Here is a 21,412-nt window from a genome sequence, read left to right as displayed (position 1 = left end):
TAGTGGTCATAAAACCTACTGTAATACTGAACTACTGGTTGTAATGTTTGCCCAATTAATTCACTGTTATCATATAACCATTCCCCACAGCTAATATACCTTACAATTTTGGCAACTATAAATTCTTATTAGAGTTCCCCTATTTTTTTTGTTTAGTACATATACATATACATATACATATACATATCTATATCTATATCTATATCTATATCTATATCTATATATTCATTAAAACGTTGTGAAATTCTATCTTTTTATATATTCATCCGATACACTTCATTCTAATAACCTTTATATATATATATATATATATATATATATATATATATATATATATATATATATATATATATATATATATAGCTATATATATATATATATATATATATATATATATATATATATATATATATATATAATGCACTTTTTATTTTAGGTGTAGACGGAACATGCAGCCGTTAAAAATATAGAACAGTTGTACAGCGTAGTAGGCAGTAGTTGACAGCATGTTATTCATTTTACTATTCAAGTGATTAACCAACTCGAACCAAAATGGCTGAAAGCAGTGTTGTTCCACTGCTTGAGATACGTGACGAGTTGATCACGTGTGAGATTTGTTTGGAGTCTTTTGACAATCAGGACAAATCTCCACGTATCTTGCCGTGCTTCCACAGTTTCTGCTGCCGATGTCTGGAGTCGATTTGGGAGAAGTCACCGACTGGAGTACGATGTCCCAACTGTCGGCAGGTCTGGCCTGTTCAGAATACCATATCGGCAACATTTCCACAAAACAAGGTATTGAGGAATTTAGTTGAATATCTTACAATGAAAAACAAGGTGGATGAAATTATGTGCTATGAATGTCCTGACAGTTCAAGGGCAACAATGCGTTGTTTGGACTGTCAGGAATTTATGTGCAAAGGATGTGCAACGTATCATCAAAAATTTGCAATGCTAAAGGACCACAAGACTATTTGGATTAAAGAATTGGTTAATATGCCTCATGATGACTATTTTCACCAGACAGATACGTGCAAAAAACACAACAGCATGATTTTAGATCTATACTGCAAGAATTGTGCAACTGATATCTGTTCATCGTGTGTTCATGTCTCTCATAGAGACCATGAGATATTGGATCTCAAAGATGTATATGAAGCAAAGATGGACCACATGAAAACATCACTGAAAGATATTCAAAGTTCATCAGACAGAGCACAGAAGTATACATCAAGACTTTCTGAACAAAATGCAACTCTAGATTCGATGAAAGAAAATATTTGTAAATATATTGATGATTCCTATGAACAGATTATTCAGAAGTTGTCTGAGAAAAGAAAAGAGATGAAAGAAGTGGTCATTTCAAACATAGAAACACAAAAAGCTGACAGAAACGAGCAGATGAAGTTGGTCGGACAGTCAGAAGTCCACAAGGCGGACCATGTTCTGCACTGCCAGCAAGCTGTGGAATTCGCACGAGCTGCAGACTTTATAGAAATGGCTCAGACCCTTGAAGACAAACTTCACTCTGTGATGGAAGGTCCGGAACTGGTTGATATTCCTATACAAGAGGTTACCATCGATGACACGTTCAAGCAGATTGAGAAAATTATCGAGAAAACTGGTGCAATATGGAATGGAATTATTTTCAACAACAACGAAGGTATTGATTAAGACAAAATCAATAAATTATTAAATGATAATTTCTGTTATTAAACTTGCTATTTTTATGACAGCTGGCAAGGACACACACACACACACACACACACACACACACACACACACACACACACACACACACTATAACCTGTATATAACAGCCATGCAAGAGACCTGGCCGATGTGACTTTGTAGACAGGTGGATGTGTTACACAAGCAAATAGAAACACATGAAATAGTTTACTATGAAAACAATTTCTAAAGTGGAATGCATAAATGTAACATAAGAGAGGAAATATAAATATGTTTACCACATAAAAATATTATTCAGCATAAATTGAACACTTTTTGTTGAAAGTCACTCTATTATTGCAAGGTTGCAAATGAGAAATCATTATACAACCAGAAAAGGGCAACATTGACAATGTGTAATGGCTGAACAAACATAGTGGCAGACTGTCTCAATTTGTTATGTGTCATGGCTAAATAGCATTTTAGTGTTGAGTAAATCAATTACTTTATATTGTGACCAATACATGTGTATATGGGCATATTTCGAAAGGGGTCAACACCAGACCCCAAAAGTCAAGTTAGTATATCAAACTGGATTTTGCCCTCAATAATTTCCTACATGTTAAAAACAAGCCTGGTTTAAGCTACAATAAACATTAGGAATACCAGAAACACATGGTGTACAAACATTAATATTCTGAGGAAGAAACTATAATTAATATCCAATGTTATTCATTAAAAGCCTTGTTAGCCAGGGGGAAGTTTAAATGTCTGTAAAATCAGGAATGCCCCTCTAAGAGTCATGACTGACATTTCTTAATGAAGTATACTAATGAAGAAATCACTTTAAAATGTATATATAGGTGTGGGAAACGTATTAATTACAATTATCCTGATGAAATGTACCTATAAAAGACAAAAGGTTAATCAAAGAAGTACATTAGTTAATCTAGATTAAAACATATTTCTTGGTTATATTACCTGATACGAAAACTAGTATTTTAAAATATCTCCATATCTTGTGACCATTACAACAAGTTCAACTGATCTTTGGACAAAATAGCATGTGGCCACTATATTTTGTGGCCGTTATAGCAGGTTCAACCATTCATTTTGGTCAAAACATAGTGGCCGTATTGAACATTTTGGTGGCTGTTATATACAGGTAAAATAAAGAAGGAAATGCATTTGGCTGGATTTATGGTGCCCGTTATGTATAGGTGACCATTATATACAGGTGTTCGTTAGACCAGTCTCACCTATATTTATATATTTGTTTCAGACGAGGATGTGATGAAAAGAATCCTCTTCCCTGTTGATGGACAGTCAGAACAGTACAGAACACTTCTCTGTAAGTAAGGTCCACGTGTACCTGTACAAACATGGACACTTTATTCAGGTATTGGATTGAGTAAACATGGATAACAGAAAGTCTACTTCCTTTCTAACTGAAACCAGGCCCCGTGCTTATAAAACTTAAAGTCTAGACTTAAAGTCCAGACTTTAATGTAATACTATTTGAATGGCGTTGCCATGACGTTAAAGTCTGGACTTTATTAAAGTCTAGACTTTCAGGTTTATAAGCACGGGGCCAGATCTTATTTGCTTCTCTGAATTTATCAAATGAAAGGCATGACGAGCTGCTAGTCACCCACTTCCCTCCCAATAATTGGTAGTATATCATAAGGCAGAGACGCATTTTACTTGCAGAATGTATGGAATTGCATTTCAAGACAACTATTTAAAAAAAAATTACGGGTGAGCATACCCCCGAACCCCCTAGAAACTTCCACCTATATCTAATTGTTTCCACCGTGCCTGAGTGAGTGCTATCGCATGCCTGCATTACCTGCTATTTGGAACACGATTTTGCTCAGTGGGTTGAGTGCTCGCTTGAGGTGCTTGCGTCGCAGGATTGAACCACCTCTGTGGATTCATTCAAATGAATGGGCTTTTTCTCGTTCCAACCAGTGCACCACAACTGGTTAAAGGGCGTGGTATGTTGGAAAGTGCATATAAAACATCCCTTGCTGCATTAGGAAAAATGTAACGAGTTTCCTCTCATAACTATGTGCTCCAGTTGTGTAGATAAACAAAACTAACTTTTACTTGTCATTTTGATAGATGACTTAATAAAAAGTGGGATGACTTTTCATAGAGTAAACGCTCGCTTGATGCGCGGTCGGTCTAGGATCGATCCCCGCCAGTGGGCCTATTGGGCTATTTCTCGTTCCAGCCAGTGCACCACGACTGGTATATCAAAGGACGTGGTATGTGATATCCTGTCTGTGGGATGGTGCATATAAAATATCCCTTGCTACTAATGGAAAAATGTAGCGCGTTTCATCTCTATGACTGTGTCAAAATTACCTTATGTTTGACATCTAATAGCCGATGATTAGTAAATCAATGTGCTCTAGTGCTGTCGTTAAACAAAACAAACTTTTTTGTTTCATAGAGTAGGTCACGGCCAGGTAACACACACGTCATACGAGACGTAGGTAACACACACGTCATACGAGACGTAGGTAACACACACGTCATACAAGACGTAGGTAACACCGATTTAAAAGGTAACTCACTACACTAGTAAATGGCCACAAATTAACGTCTTTAGTCTGTCCCGAGATATCGATACAATCATAATTATGTTCTGATAAGTATAATTAAATCCGACATGCAATATTATACATGTATTATTTTTATAAATATTCTTTATCTCCATAAATAGTAAAACTGTGCTTATAAATAAGAAATATTTCTATATTTACATTTTTTCTTATTTAATTTCTTTTTCACAGTGCCAAATATAGAGTATGATGCACAGAAGATAAACCGAGAGTGGTGTAGTATTAACGAATCTGGAATTCTGGTCAACAATCCATCAGATGTAAAACATACTGACCAGACTTCCGGTATGCAGTGTTTCCATGGAGTCACAGCCAGGACGCATGTCCCGACGTCTAGATGTGCTTTCTGGGAGATGGAAGTCGACTGCATGGTGCATGAATCGGCTGAATTAGATAAACTGATAGCAGACGTTGGTGTTTGTCTGGACGAGCACTGTGACGATACAACAGGCATTTTTTATAACGAACATGCGTGGAGTATTATGGTGGCCAGCTGTCAAACTCATAACAGTATCTGTTTATGTGCTTATTCCAGACAAGAGGAGCTTTGCTGTGTTCCTGTGACAGATTTCAAAACTAACTCACGACTCAAGGTCAGACTTGGGCTGTTGATAGACACAGACAGCGCCACTCTCCACATTATCCGCGTTGACGATAACACAGTTGTACACTCCATCCCAAATATCGACGTGTCCCGACCGCTGATGCCGATGTTTGATGTCAGCTGGCCTGAATATTTTGATGTTAAAGTGAGAATATCATTTGGCACGGATCTCTCAGTGAACCGTGAACTGTTGGTCCTGCTCTCGAGTTTAGTAAAATAAATCATAATGGGAGAGTTGTGAGACCTGAGTCAATACAATTCAAAGCTGTAGGACCCGGTGTCGACTCCCACCCAGGGCGAGTTTAAACGACCCAATGGGAGAGGTGTGACTTCCCGCTGAGTAACCAGTAACAACTAACCACTGACCCCTGACACAGACAGACATCCCAGATAGCTGACGTGTGGACCCAGGACGAGTTTAAACGACCCAATGGGGGAGGTGTGACGTCCCGCTCACTAACCAGTAACAGCTAACCAGTGACCCCATAGAGATATCCCAGGTAGCTGAGGTGTAGGTCCAGGACGGCGTACTTGGGCATAAGCATGACAACCATGTTAAAACGAAGTTGACTAGCGTTGTAGTGTCACTATGACGAATATATAATCTTTACTGAATCTGACAGAAGTAAATGGAGAATAACACACAAGTATTGGAGAAAATTTATCTTACGAAACTTATCTAACAAGCAAGCGATACTTTTGGAAGCGACAAGTTGTAAGATAAATTGTGTTCAACGGGCACAAGTTTATTATTCTATTTCTTACATTCCTTTAAAAAGTATTTCTTAATATAGTTTAAAGGGACATTCCTGAGTTTGCTGCAATTTTTAAGATGTTTTCGACTAACGGATACTTTTTGATTATATCAACTATATTGTTCTGCATAAAATATTAGTGGCTGTATACTAAACGTGTTTGTGATCGTTCTAATATTTGTACTAGCTTAAATTTCATTTTATTTTCTAAAATATCCTTTTTTCGTACGTACAAAATTCTTTGAAGACAAAATCCAATTTCGGCTTCTTACATCCTTTAGAGGCAAAACACTAATTTGAAAGCCTCAACAGGGCGGGTGTGTAAAAATAATTTTTATACCAACACTAACTGAAAAAGTTAACTGTGTTACTGACATTGAATCCTACATTAATGACATTGAATCCCACATTACTGACATTGAATCCCACATTACTGACATTGAATCCTACATTAATGACATTGAATCCAATATTATATCTGTGTACTTTATACAGACATTAAGACGTTGCAGGTGACTGACATTTGGTCTTAAAAACAAAGTGACCCCTTATTTCTTTCTCTCAGTATATGTATATTATGTATATATAATATGTATGTTATTTTGATAGTGAAATATCTCTTATACCAATTTTGAATAGCTCTCTGGCGATAAATATGGAGGAAAGCGACTTTAACGTGATTTTCTTAAATATTCATATAATGTACGACTAATAGCGACTATTATGTTTATTCCAATTTAATGATAATAGAACAAAAAATGTGTTAAAATGAGAGAGAGAGAGAGAGAGAGAGAGAGAGAGAGAGAGAGAGAGAGAGAGAGAGAGAGAGAGACTGTTAAAGTTATTTTGTGTTCAGTTACTATTTGTTCTATTGCCATATATTTGGCTTAACTTCAGACATCGCTCTTTAACGGGAGCTGTAACTGTCCTCCCCATCACTCCCCTAAGACTAGACCATGATAATAAGTGTTAGATCCCTCGTGCTAGTGAATAATAATAATAATAATAAATAGTACTATAAAATAATTAAGTACCAACGTTCTATATGGTAATGTGTTAATTGGTTCCCCATAATCTAAGTTAGTGGATCAACTAATCACTCACCTCAATAATCTAAGTTAGGGGAGCAACTAATCACTCACCTCAATAATCTAAGTTAGGAGAGCAACTAATCACTCACCTCAATAATCTAAGTTAGGGGAGCAACTAATCACTCACCTCAATAATCTAAGTTAGGAGAGCAACTAATCACTCACCTCAATAATATTATCAGAGGAGCAACTAATCACTCACCTCAATAATATTATGAGGGGAGGAACTAATCACTCCCCTCAATAATAGTATCAAGAGATGAACTAATCACTCATCTCAATAATCTAAGTTAGGGGAGCAACTAATCACTCACCTCAATAATATTATCAGGGGAGCAACCAATCACTCATCTCAATAATCTAAGTTAGGGAGCAACTAATCACCCCCTCAATAATATTATCAGGTGAGCAACTAATCACTCATCTCAATAATCTAATTTAGGGGAGTAACTAATCACTCACCTCAATAATAATATCAGGGGAGCAACTAATCACTCATCTCAATAATAATATCAGGGGAGGAACTAATCACTCCCCTCAATAATATTATCAAGAGATGAACTAATCACTCATCTCAATAATCTAAGTTAGGGGAGCAACTAATCACTCACCTCAATAATATTATCAGGGGAGCAACCAATCACTCATCTCAATAATCTAAGTTAGGGGAGCAACTAATCACCCCCTCAATAATATTATCAGGTGAGCAACTAATCACTCATCTCAATAATCTAATTTAGGGGAGTAACTAATCACTCACCTCAATAATAATATCAGGGGAGCAACTAATCACTCATCTCAATAATAATATCAGGGGAGCAACTAATCACTCACCTCAATAATCTAAGTTAGGGCAGCAACTAATCACTCCCCTCAATAATATCATCAGGGGAGCAACTAATCACTCCCCTTAATAATCTGAGTTAGGGGAGCAGCTATTCAACACTCCCCCAATAATCTAAGTTGGGGAGCAACTAACCACTCCCCTCAATAATGTAAGTTAGGGGAGCAGCTATTCAACACTCTCCCTCAATAATCTAAGTTAGGTGAGCAACTAATCACTCCTCTCAATAATCTAATTTAGGGGAGCGGCTATTCAAACCCCCCCCCCAATAATCTAAGTTAGGGGAGCAACTAACCACTCCCCTCAATAATCTAAGTATGGGGAGCAGCTATTCAGCACTCCCCCTCAATAATCTAAGTTAGGTGAGCAACTAATCACTCCCCTCTATAATCTAAGTTAGGGGAGCAGATATTCAACACTCCCCCTCAATAATCTAAGCTATGGGACAACTAATCACTCACCTCAAGAATCTAAGTGGAACAACTAATCACTCCCTTCAGTAATCTAACTTAGGGGAGCAACTATCACTCCCCTCAAAGATTTAGTTTTTAACCCTATTTTTAAATTTTAGCACGACGTCGGGCACTGTTGTATTCTTAAATTTGTATTATTTATATTTTAATATGTTTAACAAATGATGTCCTCCTTTAACTCACGTCAAGTCCCTTTTTATTCTTTTAATTTTTTATATTATGTAATAATTATTTGGTGTGTGTGTGTGTGTATAAAATTATATATAGATTTTATTTAAGGTATTAATGTCAGTCTCTCGTAATTCCGTATGGAGTGGCTTGTGTACCTTTATTCCTGTATATTTGTATTTTAAATGGACATTCTTGAGTTTGCTGTAATTTTTAAGATGTTATCGACTAACAGAGACTTTATAACGATTGTAATTACATAACAAACAAATTTGTTCTGCATAAAATATTAGTGGCTGTATTTAAACGTGTTTCTGATCGTTCTGATATTTGTACTAGGTTTAATTTCATTTTATTTTCTAAAATATATTTTTTCGTACATACGAAATTACTTGAAAATAAAATCCAGTTTAGGCTTCTTACAAATATTAAGACGGCCAGAAACACATTGAATATACAGACACTATTATTCTAAACAAGAAAATATATTTAACATGTAAGTTTAATCGTAGAAATATATGATTAGTCGGAAACATCTTACAATGCAGCAAACTCAGGAATGTCCCTTTGACGGGGAGGGACGCAACTAATCACTCACTTTGCTGCGCGTCTGAACATATTAAAATGAATATCCATTTAATATCTCAATCAATTCTTTCTGTTCAGCATTTGTTATAAATACTAAATCTGCGTTGTATAAAAATCACGAAAATTAAAATGTGTGTGTGCGTGCGTGCGGGCGCGCGCGCGTGTTTTAATGTTTACCTTTGCAAAATATTAATTTTGTTGTCATATTATGTTTAGTGTTAGGATACAGTGAAAATTTCATCTCCTACTGCAGAGCGAATCAACTATCTCTGTTGTAATGGACTTTGTGAGGGGTGGGTTGAGGTGGGGGTGGGGTGGGGAGACGTAGCCAAGTGGTAAAGCTCTCGCTTGATTAGTTGGTTGTAGATCGATATCCGTCGTATATCAAGGGCCGTTATATGTGCTATCCTGTTTGCGGAATGGCGATTATAAAATATCCCTTATTACTAACGCAAACATGAAGCGTGTTTCCTCTCTAAATGTACATGCTTGATATTCAATAACTGATAATTAATAACTCAATGTGCTCGAGTGGTGTCGTTAAACAAAACAAAGTTTAACTGTTCAACTTCGTAAGGGGGCGATCAAACAGTCCGTACAGTGCTGGCCTCCTCGGTGGACTCATTATCTGATTCCCGTCCAACCAGTGCACCACAACTAGTACATCAAAGATCGTGGTATGTGCTGTCGTGTCGGTGGGAAAGTGCATATAGATCCTCCCTCGCCACTAATGGAAAAATATAGCGGGTTTCCTCTGGAAACTACATACACGAATTATCAAATAGCCGATTATTAATTAATCAATGTGATCTAGTGGTGTCGATAAACAAACCAAACCTTTAACTTTTGGTTCTTATAATAGGATGCAATTACAATATACTAGAAGGCATATGACATAATGATAAATATGAATATTTGCTAATATATAACATATTCTTGTGCACATATCAAACAGTGATAACCGTGTGTATGGACATGTGACATAATATATGATGTACTAATAATTACTAGTATGGGCAAATAGTAAAATATACGGATAAATATGAAGATTTGTTAAAATATAATGACGGATATATTACCTACTGTTTAGAAAGAGCGTTTAGAGAATAGAATAATGAAAATGCGTGAGACTGGAAGGGGATCATGTTTTGATTCCATAATTGTATTCCATATTAATCTGTCCGTGTTTTATGTTAACCTGTCGTCGGACGCTATGATGCTCTTAACTTAGATCTTTATATTTTAATTGTTATGTATCCTTGTATGTGTGTTCTTTATATACTATATACGTTCTTTTTTATTTTAATACTGATAGTCTCTCTTAGTTCCTATATTTTATATTACATTGTATTACTGTGTGAGTTAAATAAAATATCTTTCAGTCCGTCTAAAATATCTGTCTGTATTTATAGCTAAATATTAATTACGTCGTAAAGAAAACCCGAAACACTGGAACTGTGATCACCGGTGAAATATCCTATTACAGAGTACTAATCAAGTTTCTCCGCTGTAATATAGTTTGTGAGGGGTGGGGCGAGATGGGGGTAGGCGTGGGGAAGACGTAGCCAAATGGCCAAGCGCCCGCCTGACGCACAGTTGGATCAGGGTCAATCCCCGTCGGTGGACCCATTGGGCAATTTCTCGTTCTAACCAGTGCACCACAACTGGTATATCAAAGACCGTGGTATGTCTTATCCTGTCTGTGCATATGTGTATATAAAAGATCCCTTAGTACAAATGAACAAATTTAGCGGGTTTCCTCTCTCATTGTATATGTCACAAAAAAGTAAAGTTTGTTTTGTTTAACGACGCCACTAGAGCACATTGATTTTTTTTATCTTATCATTGGCTATTGGACGTCAAACATATGGTCATTCTGACACTGTTTTAGAGGAAACCCGCTGTCGCCACGTAGGCTACTCTTTTACGACAGACAGCAAGGGATATTTCATTTGCGCTACCCACAGGCAGGATAACACAAGCCGTGGCCTTTGTTGAACCAGTTATGGAACACTGGTCGGTGCAAGTTGTTTACACCTACCCATTAAGCCTTGCGGTGCACTCACTCAGGGTTTGGAGTCGGTATCTGGATTAATAATCCCATGCCTCGACTGGGATTGTATATGTAAAAGTACCAAATGGTTGACCTCCAATAGCCGATGATTAACAAATCAATGTGTTCTAATGGTGCAAACATACTAACATTCCACCTTTGTATGGGGAGAGATCTAACAGTCAGAGCGCTCACTTGATGTGTTCTAATGGTGCAAACACACTAACGTTCCACCTTTGTATGGGGAGAGATCTAACAGTTAGAGCGTTCACTTGATGTGCTCGTGTCGAAGGATCGAATCAATGTGTTGTAATGGTACAAACACACTAACATTCCACTTTGTTTGGGGAGGTATCTAACAGTCAGAGCGCTCACTTGATGTGTTCTAATGGTGCAAACACACTAACTTTCCACCTTTGTATGGGGAGGGATCTAACAGTCAGAGCGCTCATTTGATGTGCTCGGGTCGAAGGATCGAATCCCCATGGTGGACCTATTCTCAGATTGTGATTTTACATTTCCAACCAGAGCCGACGTGTGTGCTGTTCTCTCTGTGGGAAAGTGCATACAAAAGATCCCTTGCTACTAATGGGAAACTGTAGTGCATATCATCTGAAGAGTACGTGTCAGAATAACCAAATGTTTGATATCCAACAACTGATGATTAATTAATCATTGTGGTGTCCTTCAACAAAACAGGGCGGGGCCTAGCCCACTGGGCTACTTCTCGCTCCAACCAGTGCACCACGACGGGTATATCAAAGGCCGTGGTATGTGCTATCGTGTCTGTGGGATGGTGCGTATAAAAGACACCTTGCTACTAATAGAAAAATGTAGCGGGTTTGCTATAAATCTATATGTCGAAATTACTAAATGTTTGACATCCAATAGCCAATGATTAATAAATCAGTGTAATCAATGTGTTCTAGTGGTGTCGTTAAACAAAACTAAACTTTTGAACAAAACAAACTTTTATCTTTTTGCCTTTAAATAGCATGTCATTAACATATAACAATAGACATACACATGTAGCATAGTGATAAATATGGCTATTTGTTAAAATATAAAATAATCTAATGAGCATATCAAATAATGATGAGCATGGATATCTCCCATACACTGATAACTACTAGTATGGGGAAATGTTTAAATATACTGAGCAATATGGAGATTCGAGATGCATCCAACTGGTGAAAGAGCCGTTAATACCACCAGTTCTACCACTGGTGATAAATGGGAGTAATGTATGTAAATTAATTGCATCTACCTCTCTGTCAAGCAGCCGTGTGCTTGAAATATATAAGGTGTATCTGTAAATCTAAGGACTACAATTTTATGCCAAATTAGGAGTGTTTGATTATATAACATCCGGCTATATGGAAAATGAGTCACGCAAGATTCCACTTTCTTCTGTTAATACTTTGTGGGTGAGGTTGAAGTATTCATATCTGCTGGTCATAGTTTGGTTGATATATTGCATATAGTGTTTTTAACTACAAACGTTAACATTGTCGCCTGTGACAATTTATTTGGTATAGTAGAACCTGAAGCGAACATGTAGTCCGCGCATGTGTGTATGTATGTATTTATGTATATATGTATATATGTATATATATCATATTTGTAAATTATTACGATGTTAAGTTTGATGATGTATGTATATGTTTCTGTATATGAAAATTCCTAGTAGTATAGGCTCGGGGGGGGGGGGGGGGGGGGGGGGGGGGGTAGTTCACGTACATTTCTCTTTTAGAGAGTTAACTTAAATTGTCTTGTTCTATATGCAAGGCCTTCAGAAAAAGTTTGGGTAACACTTCCAGGTTAAGTATGTTTTCTCAGCAGAGCACATTTATGATTTTTGGTTGGCCGCCAAAAGGCTAAAATTATTATATTGGAGTTTCATGCAATAAATAATTATTTGACTCCCATAGGTTATTCATTTTGATTTATTTCAATTGTTTTTGTGTTACTAACTATATTTTAGCATTATTCATTGTCATAAACCTATGTTTGGGGTACAAAATGACCTTATTTTACATATTTTTACTCGGAAATCGCTTTCGATTTGAAAGTAGCTAAAAGTCTAATGGCTTATCAGTCAACCAATACTGTAAGCAGAGTTCCACAAATTGGCCACAAGTTTCTTCATTAAATGCTCAGAGCAGTACAGTTTACCATTTGATACCTCGGGTTGCTGGATGATACCCATGGGGCCCATTGTATCCCTACCCCCTAAAATAAACACTTTTAGGGCATTTCGTCAAATGACCATATCTCCTAAAGTAGGTGTCACAAAAAGTTAATCTTTGTGTCTATAAATATGTTTTTAACCCCAAATAATTGATTGGTACCATTACTGTAATTTTTGGCGTCCAAAATGGCCGCAGAATACTGAATGAGACATAACTTCGCATATAGAAGAACATTCCAAGTGACACTTAAAAAAAGAGAGTCAAATACACATATTCTGCACCCCTCATCCTCCCTACCATATCCCAGATAATAATTAAAACCCCTATCTAATCAAAAAGTCCACATTAATAAAGGATGAAGTTCAATCATTAAAAACAGCAGGCATTTACATTGTGTTTAATATAGTACAAATGAACCTTTCATGAATTATCATTATTTATCATTGATAACTGTCCTAAATACTACTATTTAAAGATTACTTCATTATGAGTGCAACAGTTTCAAACATACCAAAAATACTGCAGAACTCAAGCTAATCTTATCAGACAATTACATTTTTTACATGAATTGAGTGATTTTTTTCTTACACGCTCAGAATATATAACATTTGACCTCAGCCATCCTGCAAGGGCAAATTGACCTGATTTACTTGTGGTATGAGCATATGACTTACCAAATAACCTCGAGGGTTTTCTACGATGTTGCAGGCATTAGTTGACCTTGGTCATGCTCATAGCCACAATGTTGTGGTTTCAGTGATCCATGCATGGTGGTGTGGGCGTTATAGCACGCACGCTGGATATGAGGCAGGATTCTGTGGCTGGTCGAAGGCAGGTTGTCGAGAGAGCCGTCTTTACTGAAATCGAAAATCTCTGCATGGAGGTCACAGACATTTGTGGTATAACATTTGTGGTATGTCAGCGCCTTCACCAATAATACTCGACATTGCAAATCATGACTGTAGAGAGGGTTGAATAGCTCTCAAAGTTTTATATATACTTCTCCAGTTCTGCTTTCAAAGCTGCCTTCTTCGTACCAACTTTGCTGGTGATGTCACACCCTGTAAGGCTGTACAAAGCTGGGAATACTGTACAGTGCTGATGACTCAGGATGTCAAACAGAGTAGGAAGGGACACACACCTACCGAGTGGCATCTCCCACTCCAGTTCGTACCCACAGCTCCTTAAGTTCGTGTTGCAGCAATACGGGGATGTGGTAGAGCAGGGCGACTATTACATCTATATCAATGAAGATTAAGACACATACTTTGTGTCCTGCCTCAAGAGAATCCAAGACATGAAGGGGTATATGAAGATCAGCTTCTTCATATGATGATAGAAGGTGGGCCAGATCTTTTTCTTTGCCTTTGTAAACCATAACACATTGCCTGCTCTCATCTTTCAAAATTCAGATTCAGAAGTATTTCCACGAAAATTACGATAGATTAGTTTCTCCAGAAGAAGCTTCTTGTTTTTTGAAGGCCAGAGCATTTCCTCCTGTTTTGGTAGAGGTGGGTTGGTCTTCATATCGTTGTCACTGAACAGGAGAGGAGAGGGAGTGACATATTTCAAAAGGTCCTTGGTTGTGAGGCCACGATCATGGGCGATTTCAATAATTTTCTCCACAATATTCACCTCCTTCGCTATCTTCGTGATTGTTTGCTGTGGCATGTTTCTGGTGGTTTTCATTATTTTGAGATTCAACAACGGGATGATGACCAGCCCAGATAAAAACCAGCTACTCAAAGGGTTATGCTACAGTCACATATCCACCGGGCTACGTACAAATGTTTCTACCTACGGCAGATTTTTATGATTTCGGTATCACAGGGGTCTGCAGCATCCATGTGTAGCAGTCACATATTCAGTGGGGCCTGCGTGGTGCCTTTTGAAGTTTTATCGACTCCAATCGCAAGGCGCCTGTGGGTAAGCTATAAGGGTACCACAGGATAATCCTATGGATGCCGCACGGCAGTCGGACAGGAGCCTTGAGATACCCATACGATCTTTACACATCGTACGGGGCTCGAGAGGGACTCGCACGGACATCGTAAGATACTCGTACGATGATCTTGAAAATTGTATGGGTGCCGTACGATTTGAGGGGCCCGAAATTGTACGGCATCCGTATGAATGTTACAGGGGCCATACTGGGCCCATGCTATGCTGTATACGTATCTACGGGTTTACGGCCAATACAAATTTCTACGACACATCAGGAACTTTTAACTCAGCACTAAAAGCTTCCGATGAGCCCTACGGCGAGGAAAGAATGCCAAGGCGCCCGCAGGATAGCCACGGCACCTTTGCGGCCGCCGTGAGATTTTGCAAATTTTCCCAGAAATTTGGGTCAATATGTGCGCCTTATCCCAAATCGGTGGATATGTGACTGTAGCATTAGAGACTCATCTCAAGACTGAGGACTATGAATATACACATCAGAGAAACTTGTCATTTGTTATCGACATCATCGCCACTGTTCGTAAGGTTCGTTTTACTGGCCTTTCCAAATGTCAGGATCTCCTCTGAGTTTTCATGTCATTTTCTGATGTTTATCGTCAGTTTGGCCGATGTGACCAAGTGTTCGACATGCACTTGGATGACCCGTCAGTAAAAGACAATGAGAGAAGGAAGTGCACCAATACTGTACCAATTGAACAGCTTCCATCTAACCAGGAACACCTCTACCAAAACAGACGTTCTGGCATTCAAACAACAACAAATGTCTTCCGTCTTCTGGAGAAACTAATCTGTCGTCATCTTCGTGGAAATACTTCTGAATTTCGCAAATACTCCGTTGTACTCTACCAGGTAACAAGAAAAGATATTCAACCCTCTCTACAGCCATGATTCGCATTATTTGGTGAAGGTGCTGATATACCACAAATGTTATATCACAAATTTCTGTGACTTCCATGCAGGTTTTAGATTTCAGCAAAGGCAGCTCTCTTGACAACCTGCCCCCGACCAGTCATTGTATTCTGCCTTATATCAAGTGAGCGTTCTATAATGCCCATACCACCATGCATGCTTTGCAGAGCCATCTCGACCCTGAAATTGAAACCGCAATATTGTGACTTTGAGTACGACTACGGTCAACTAATGCCTGCAACATTAACTTCTTATGGCACTTACTTCAGGAGATATGGTCATTTGATGAAATGCCCTAAAAGTGTTTTATTTTAGGGGGTAGGGATACAATGGGCCCCATGGGTATCATCCAGCAATTCCAGGTATCAAATAGAAAACTGTATTGCTCTGAGCATTCAATGAAGAAACTTTTGGCCAATTTGTGGAACTCTGCTTACAGTATTGGTTGACTGAGAAGCCATTAGACTTTGAGCTACTTTCAAATTGAAAGCGATTTCCAAGTAAACATGTGTAAAATAAGCTCATTGTGTACCCCCAACCCAGGTTTATGGCAATGAATAATGCTAAAATATAGTTAGTAACACCCAATCAAAACGAATCATCTATGGGTGTCAAATCATTATTTATTGCATGAAACTCTAATATCGTCATTTTAGCCTTTTCGCGGCCAACTAACAATCATAAATGTGCTCTGCTGAGAAAACGTACTAACCTGGAAGTGTTACCCAAACTTTTTCTGAAGACCTTGGCATATAGAACAAGAAAATGTAAGTTAACTCTCTAAAAGAGAAATGTATGCGAACTGCCCCCCCAGAGCCAGGACTATAGGGAAAAATGATCCAAGTCACATTTTTGTGAAATGTAGAGGTTTTTACTATCCTAAATTATCAACAGTATGGTTTCATTTTGTATTTTTGAAACAGGTTAAATTGTTATGTTGTTTTACCAGGACAAAATTAATTCTTGTAGCATTCATTGTTAAACAAATATATATTCACTTTCAGAAAATAGTTATCAATGTCCACCCAACAAAAATAAATAGAAACAAATACCATGTTTAAAAAAAATTAACAAAAACATTATATGATGTATATAATCAGTAACATCCAAAAAAAAATCGTACAGTGTGTAGTGTCCTTTATATGCCTTGGATTTTAAACGTATATACAACATCTACGTTTATAATCAATATTTCTCAAAACTGTGAAATGTGACTCTGATAGTTTTTCCCGTGGACTCTTTATATGTATTTTAATTAATGTATTAACTGTCAACCATCTTGTCACGTGTAAGTAACAAAATGTTTGTGTATATATTCCTCTATTACCGTTGTGCAATATCTGAGTGTAAACAAAGTATCGTCTTGTCTTGTTACATAGATATAATATTCTTAGTTTGAGTGACTGTTAAATGGGTCGATGAGTTATCTGACAATTTATTGTTTCAAAACAGGCCAAATAAACAAAAGCAAGCTGGAAGCATTGTTTTAAACTACTAAAGTTGAAATCAGTATTATACCACACCATGTTTGTTTTTTTTTGTTTGTTTTTTGTTTTTGTTTTTTTGGGGGGGGGGGTTGTAGCCTCCCAATACGTTTCATCCTCACCCTTCTGTCCGTCAGTCTATCTGTCTGTCTGTCGGTCCGGTCCAATTTCACAATACCTCAAGATACTGAGCTGAAATTTGGTATGTAGCATTATCATGTTCTGTTACAGATCAAGTTTGATATTCAACGCGATTTGGGACGGAACGTAGCCCAGTGTTAAAGCGTTCACCTAATGTGCGATCAATCTAGGATCGATCCTGATCCAACTGTGCATCAGGCGGGCGCTTGACCACTTGGCTACGTCTTCCCCTATGCTACCCCTCCCCCCACCCCCACCTTGCCCCACCACTCACAAAATATATTACAGGGGAGAAACTTGAATTGTACTCTGTAATAGGAAATGAAATGTTCACTGTATTCTAATGTTAAAACCAGTACAACAACAACAACAACCAAGATTCAACCAAAATAATAATGTTTTGCAAAGGTAAACATTGAAAAAAACACCACACACATATCTTTAATTTTCGTGATTTTATACTACGCAGGAAGCAAGATTTAACATTTATAAGACGTAGCTGAATAGAACGAATTGATTGAGATATATATTGTATATATTTCAATAAGTTCAGACGAGCAGAAAAAATATTGATGGGAGTGATTAGTTGCTCCCCCTAATTTAGATTATTGATCCCCTAATTTAGATTATTGATGGGAGTGATTAGTTGTTCCCCAGATAATGTTATTGCTGGGAGTGATTAGTTGTTCCCCAGATAATATTATTGAGGGGAGTGATTAGTTGCTCCCCTAATTTAGATTACTGAGGGAAGAGATTAGTTGCTCCCCAGATAATATTATTGATGGGAGTAATTATTTGCTCCCCTAATTTAGATTATTGAGGGGAGTGATTAGTTGCTCCCCAGATAATATTATTGATTGGAGTGATCACTTGCTCCCCTAATTTAGATTACTGAGAGGAGTGATTAGTTGCTCCCCAGATAATATTATTGACAGGAGTGATTAATTGCTCCCCTGATAATATTATTGAGGGGAGTGATTAGTTGCTCTCCTGATAATATTATTGAGGGGAGTGATTAGTAGCTCCTCTAATATGGGGAAACAACAGAAACATTACCATATAGAGCGTTAGTACTTTATTATTTTATAGAACTATATTTAATTATTATTATTCACCTGCTCAAGGGATCTAACACTTATTATCTTGGTCTAGTCTCAGGGGAGTGATGGGGAGCACAGTTACAGCTCCCGTTAAAGAGTGATGTCTGAAATTAAGCCAAATATATGGCAATAGAACAAACAGTAACTGAACACAAAATTTAATTTTATTTTGAATGCAAAATTATAAATAACTTTAACTCTCTCTCTCTCTCTCTCTCTCTCTCTCTCTCTCTCTCTCTCTCTCTCTCTCTCTCTCTCTCTCTCTCTCTCTCTCTCTCACTTCAGTACATTTTTTCTTCTGGTATTATTAAAATTGGAACAAACATAATAATAGCTATTAGTCGTGTTGTACATTATGTGAACATTTATAAAAGTCACAAAGCTCTATGTCTGTAGCTTTCCTGCATATTTATCGCTAGAGGGCTATTCAAAATTGGTGCAAGAGATATTTCACTATCAAAATAATATACATATTATATATAAATAATATACATATACTGAGACAAAGAAATAAGGGGTTACTTCGTAGTTTATACCAAATGTCAGTCACCTTCAACGTCATAATGTCATTCAATGTCAGTAATGTGGGATTCAATGTTAGTAGCACAGTTAACTTCATGACACTGTAGATGAGGGTTCTGGTTGTGGTCACCCGGTTCAGCTAAGTGTTGATATAATCTCTTATTTTTATTCACCCGACCATCTCAAGGTTTCTGTTTAGTGGTTTTCCGTTAAACTATATTAAGAAAGACTTTCTTAAAGGAATGCAACAAATAGAATAATACACTTGTGCCCGTTGCAGACAATTTATCTTACAACTTGTGGCTAACAAAAGTATTGCTTGGTTGTTATATAAACTTTGTAAAATAAATTTTCTCCAATACTCTTCTGTTATTCTCATTTTCAGTAAAAATTATATATTCGTTATAGTGACACTACAGCGCTAGTCAACTTCATTTTAACTTGGTTTTCATCCTTATACCCAACACCCTGGGTCTACACCTCAGTTATTTGGTATGTGTGTACGGGTCAGGGGTCAGTGGTTAGTTGTTACTGGTTAGTGAGCGGGAAGTCACACCTCCACCACTAGCTCGTTTAAACTCGCCCTGGGTCTACACCTCAGCTATCTGGAATGTCTGTCTGGGTCAGAGGTCAGTGGTTAATCGTTTCTGGTTAGTGAGCGGGAAGTCACACCTCCCCCATTGGCTTGTTTAAACTCGCCCTGGGTGGGAGTTGACACCGGGTTCCACAGGTTTGAATTGTATTGACTCAGGTCTGACGACTCTCCCAGTATGATTTATTTCACTAAACTCGAGAGCAAGACCAAAAGTTCACGGTTCACTGAGAGATCCGTGCCAGATGATACTCTCACTTTAACATCGAAATATTTACGCCAATGAAGGCTAAACATCGGCATCAGCGGTCGCGACACGTCGATGTTTGGGATGGAGTGTAGAAATGTGTTGTCGTCAACACGGATAATGTGGAGAGTGGCGTTGTCGACATCTACCAACATCCCGAGTCTGACCTCGAGTCGCGAGTTAGTTTTGAAATCTGTCACAGGAATACAACACAGCTCCTCTTGTCTGGAATATGCATATACACGTATACTGTTGTGAGTTTTACAGCTGGCCACCGTAACATTCCACGCATGTTTGTTTTTTAAAATTCCTGCTGTATCGTCACAGTGCTCGTCCAGACAAACACCAACTTCTGCTATCACTTTGTTTAATTCAGCCGATTCACGCACCATGCAATTGACTTCTGTCTCCCAGAATGCATATCCAGACGTCGGGACATGCGTCCTGGCTTTGACTCCAATGATACGCTGAAGACCGGAAGTCTTGTCAGTATGTTCTTCTTCTGAAGGTTTGTTGACCAGAATTCTAGATTCGTTAATACTACACCACTTACATACTCTATATTTGGCAATTAACTAACGATAATCCATGTATACCCATATTGCATAAACTTTTCAGAACATAATTATAATTGTATCGATATCCTCGGTGACCGATAAATCCATTAAGTGTGTGGCCGTTACTATAGTGTGTACCGAGGGTTAACTCCATCCTTAATTCATGTGTTACATCCAACCGTCTCCGTATGGACAGTGGTGGTGTTTCACCCTAGCCATGAACTCATCTCTCTGAAAAAGTGCAGTCGCCACTATTTGATTAAGTCATATACGTCACATATAGAAGGTTAAAAGTTTGTGTTGTGTCTTTAAACAAAAACGTTTTAACTACCCATTAGAGCACATTTGATTAGTTTACCTTCATCCAGTCGTTATTGGATTCAACTACTGAAGGAGACTCGCTACTTTTCCCCTAATTGCCATCAAATGTTGTCCCTTTTTATATTGCGCTTTCCTCCCTACTCTAGCACCAGCCACCTCCTTTAACGCTATTGTATGGTTGCCGGACTGGTCTGGGACTGTACAAGTGATAGCAAGGGCCACGTTGTAGAAGATGTTCGGTGGTGTGTATGCTCCACGGTTATAAAAGTTTTAAACTTGTGTGTTTTGCGGTGTTGGTTGTTGGGTGGCTTTCGGCGTGAACGTTGGGGGGTGGTCAAGGGTTTGGGGGGTTGGGGTGGGTGCCTTGGTGCTTCCAGCCTATGTTTGTTTTGGTTGTTTCAGTGGGTTGGTGTGTTATCTGTGTGTTGGGTGGCCTTGTTGTTGTGTTGGGTTGTGTTGTGGAACTTTTGGTGTGTGTATTATTTGTTTTTATTTACAATTATTTTTT

At 37.9% G+C, this 21,412-nt stretch overlaps 1 protein-coding gene across 1 annotated transcript in view; it reads left to right on the top strand.

The window, feature by feature from the left end:
• Positions 1 to 552: 552 nt before the first annotated feature.
• The window catches only part of LOC121385816 (E3 ubiquitin-protein ligase TRIM56-like), a 24,699-nt gene continuing 3,839 nt past the window's right edge, over positions 553 to 21,412 (top strand). The window contains exons 1-2 of the mRNA XM_041516605.1: positions 553 to 1,663; positions 2,954 to 3,022. Coding sequence (XP_041372539.1) covers positions 553 to 1,663; positions 2,954 to 3,022 — 1,180 coding nt within the window. The remainder of the gene's footprint in view (positions 1,664 to 2,953; positions 3,023 to 21,412) is intronic.

This window comes from Gigantopelta aegis, chromosome 12 (genome assembly GCF_016097555.1).
Source record: "Gigantopelta aegis isolate Gae_Host chromosome 12, Gae_host_genome, whole genome shotgun sequence".
In the NCBI taxonomy this organism is placed as follows: domain Eukaryota; kingdom Metazoa; phylum Mollusca; class Gastropoda; order Neomphalida; family Peltospiridae; genus Gigantopelta; species Gigantopelta aegis.
Note: the sequence above shows the minus strand (reverse complement) of the source record. Positions and strands in the feature narration are given on the sequence as shown.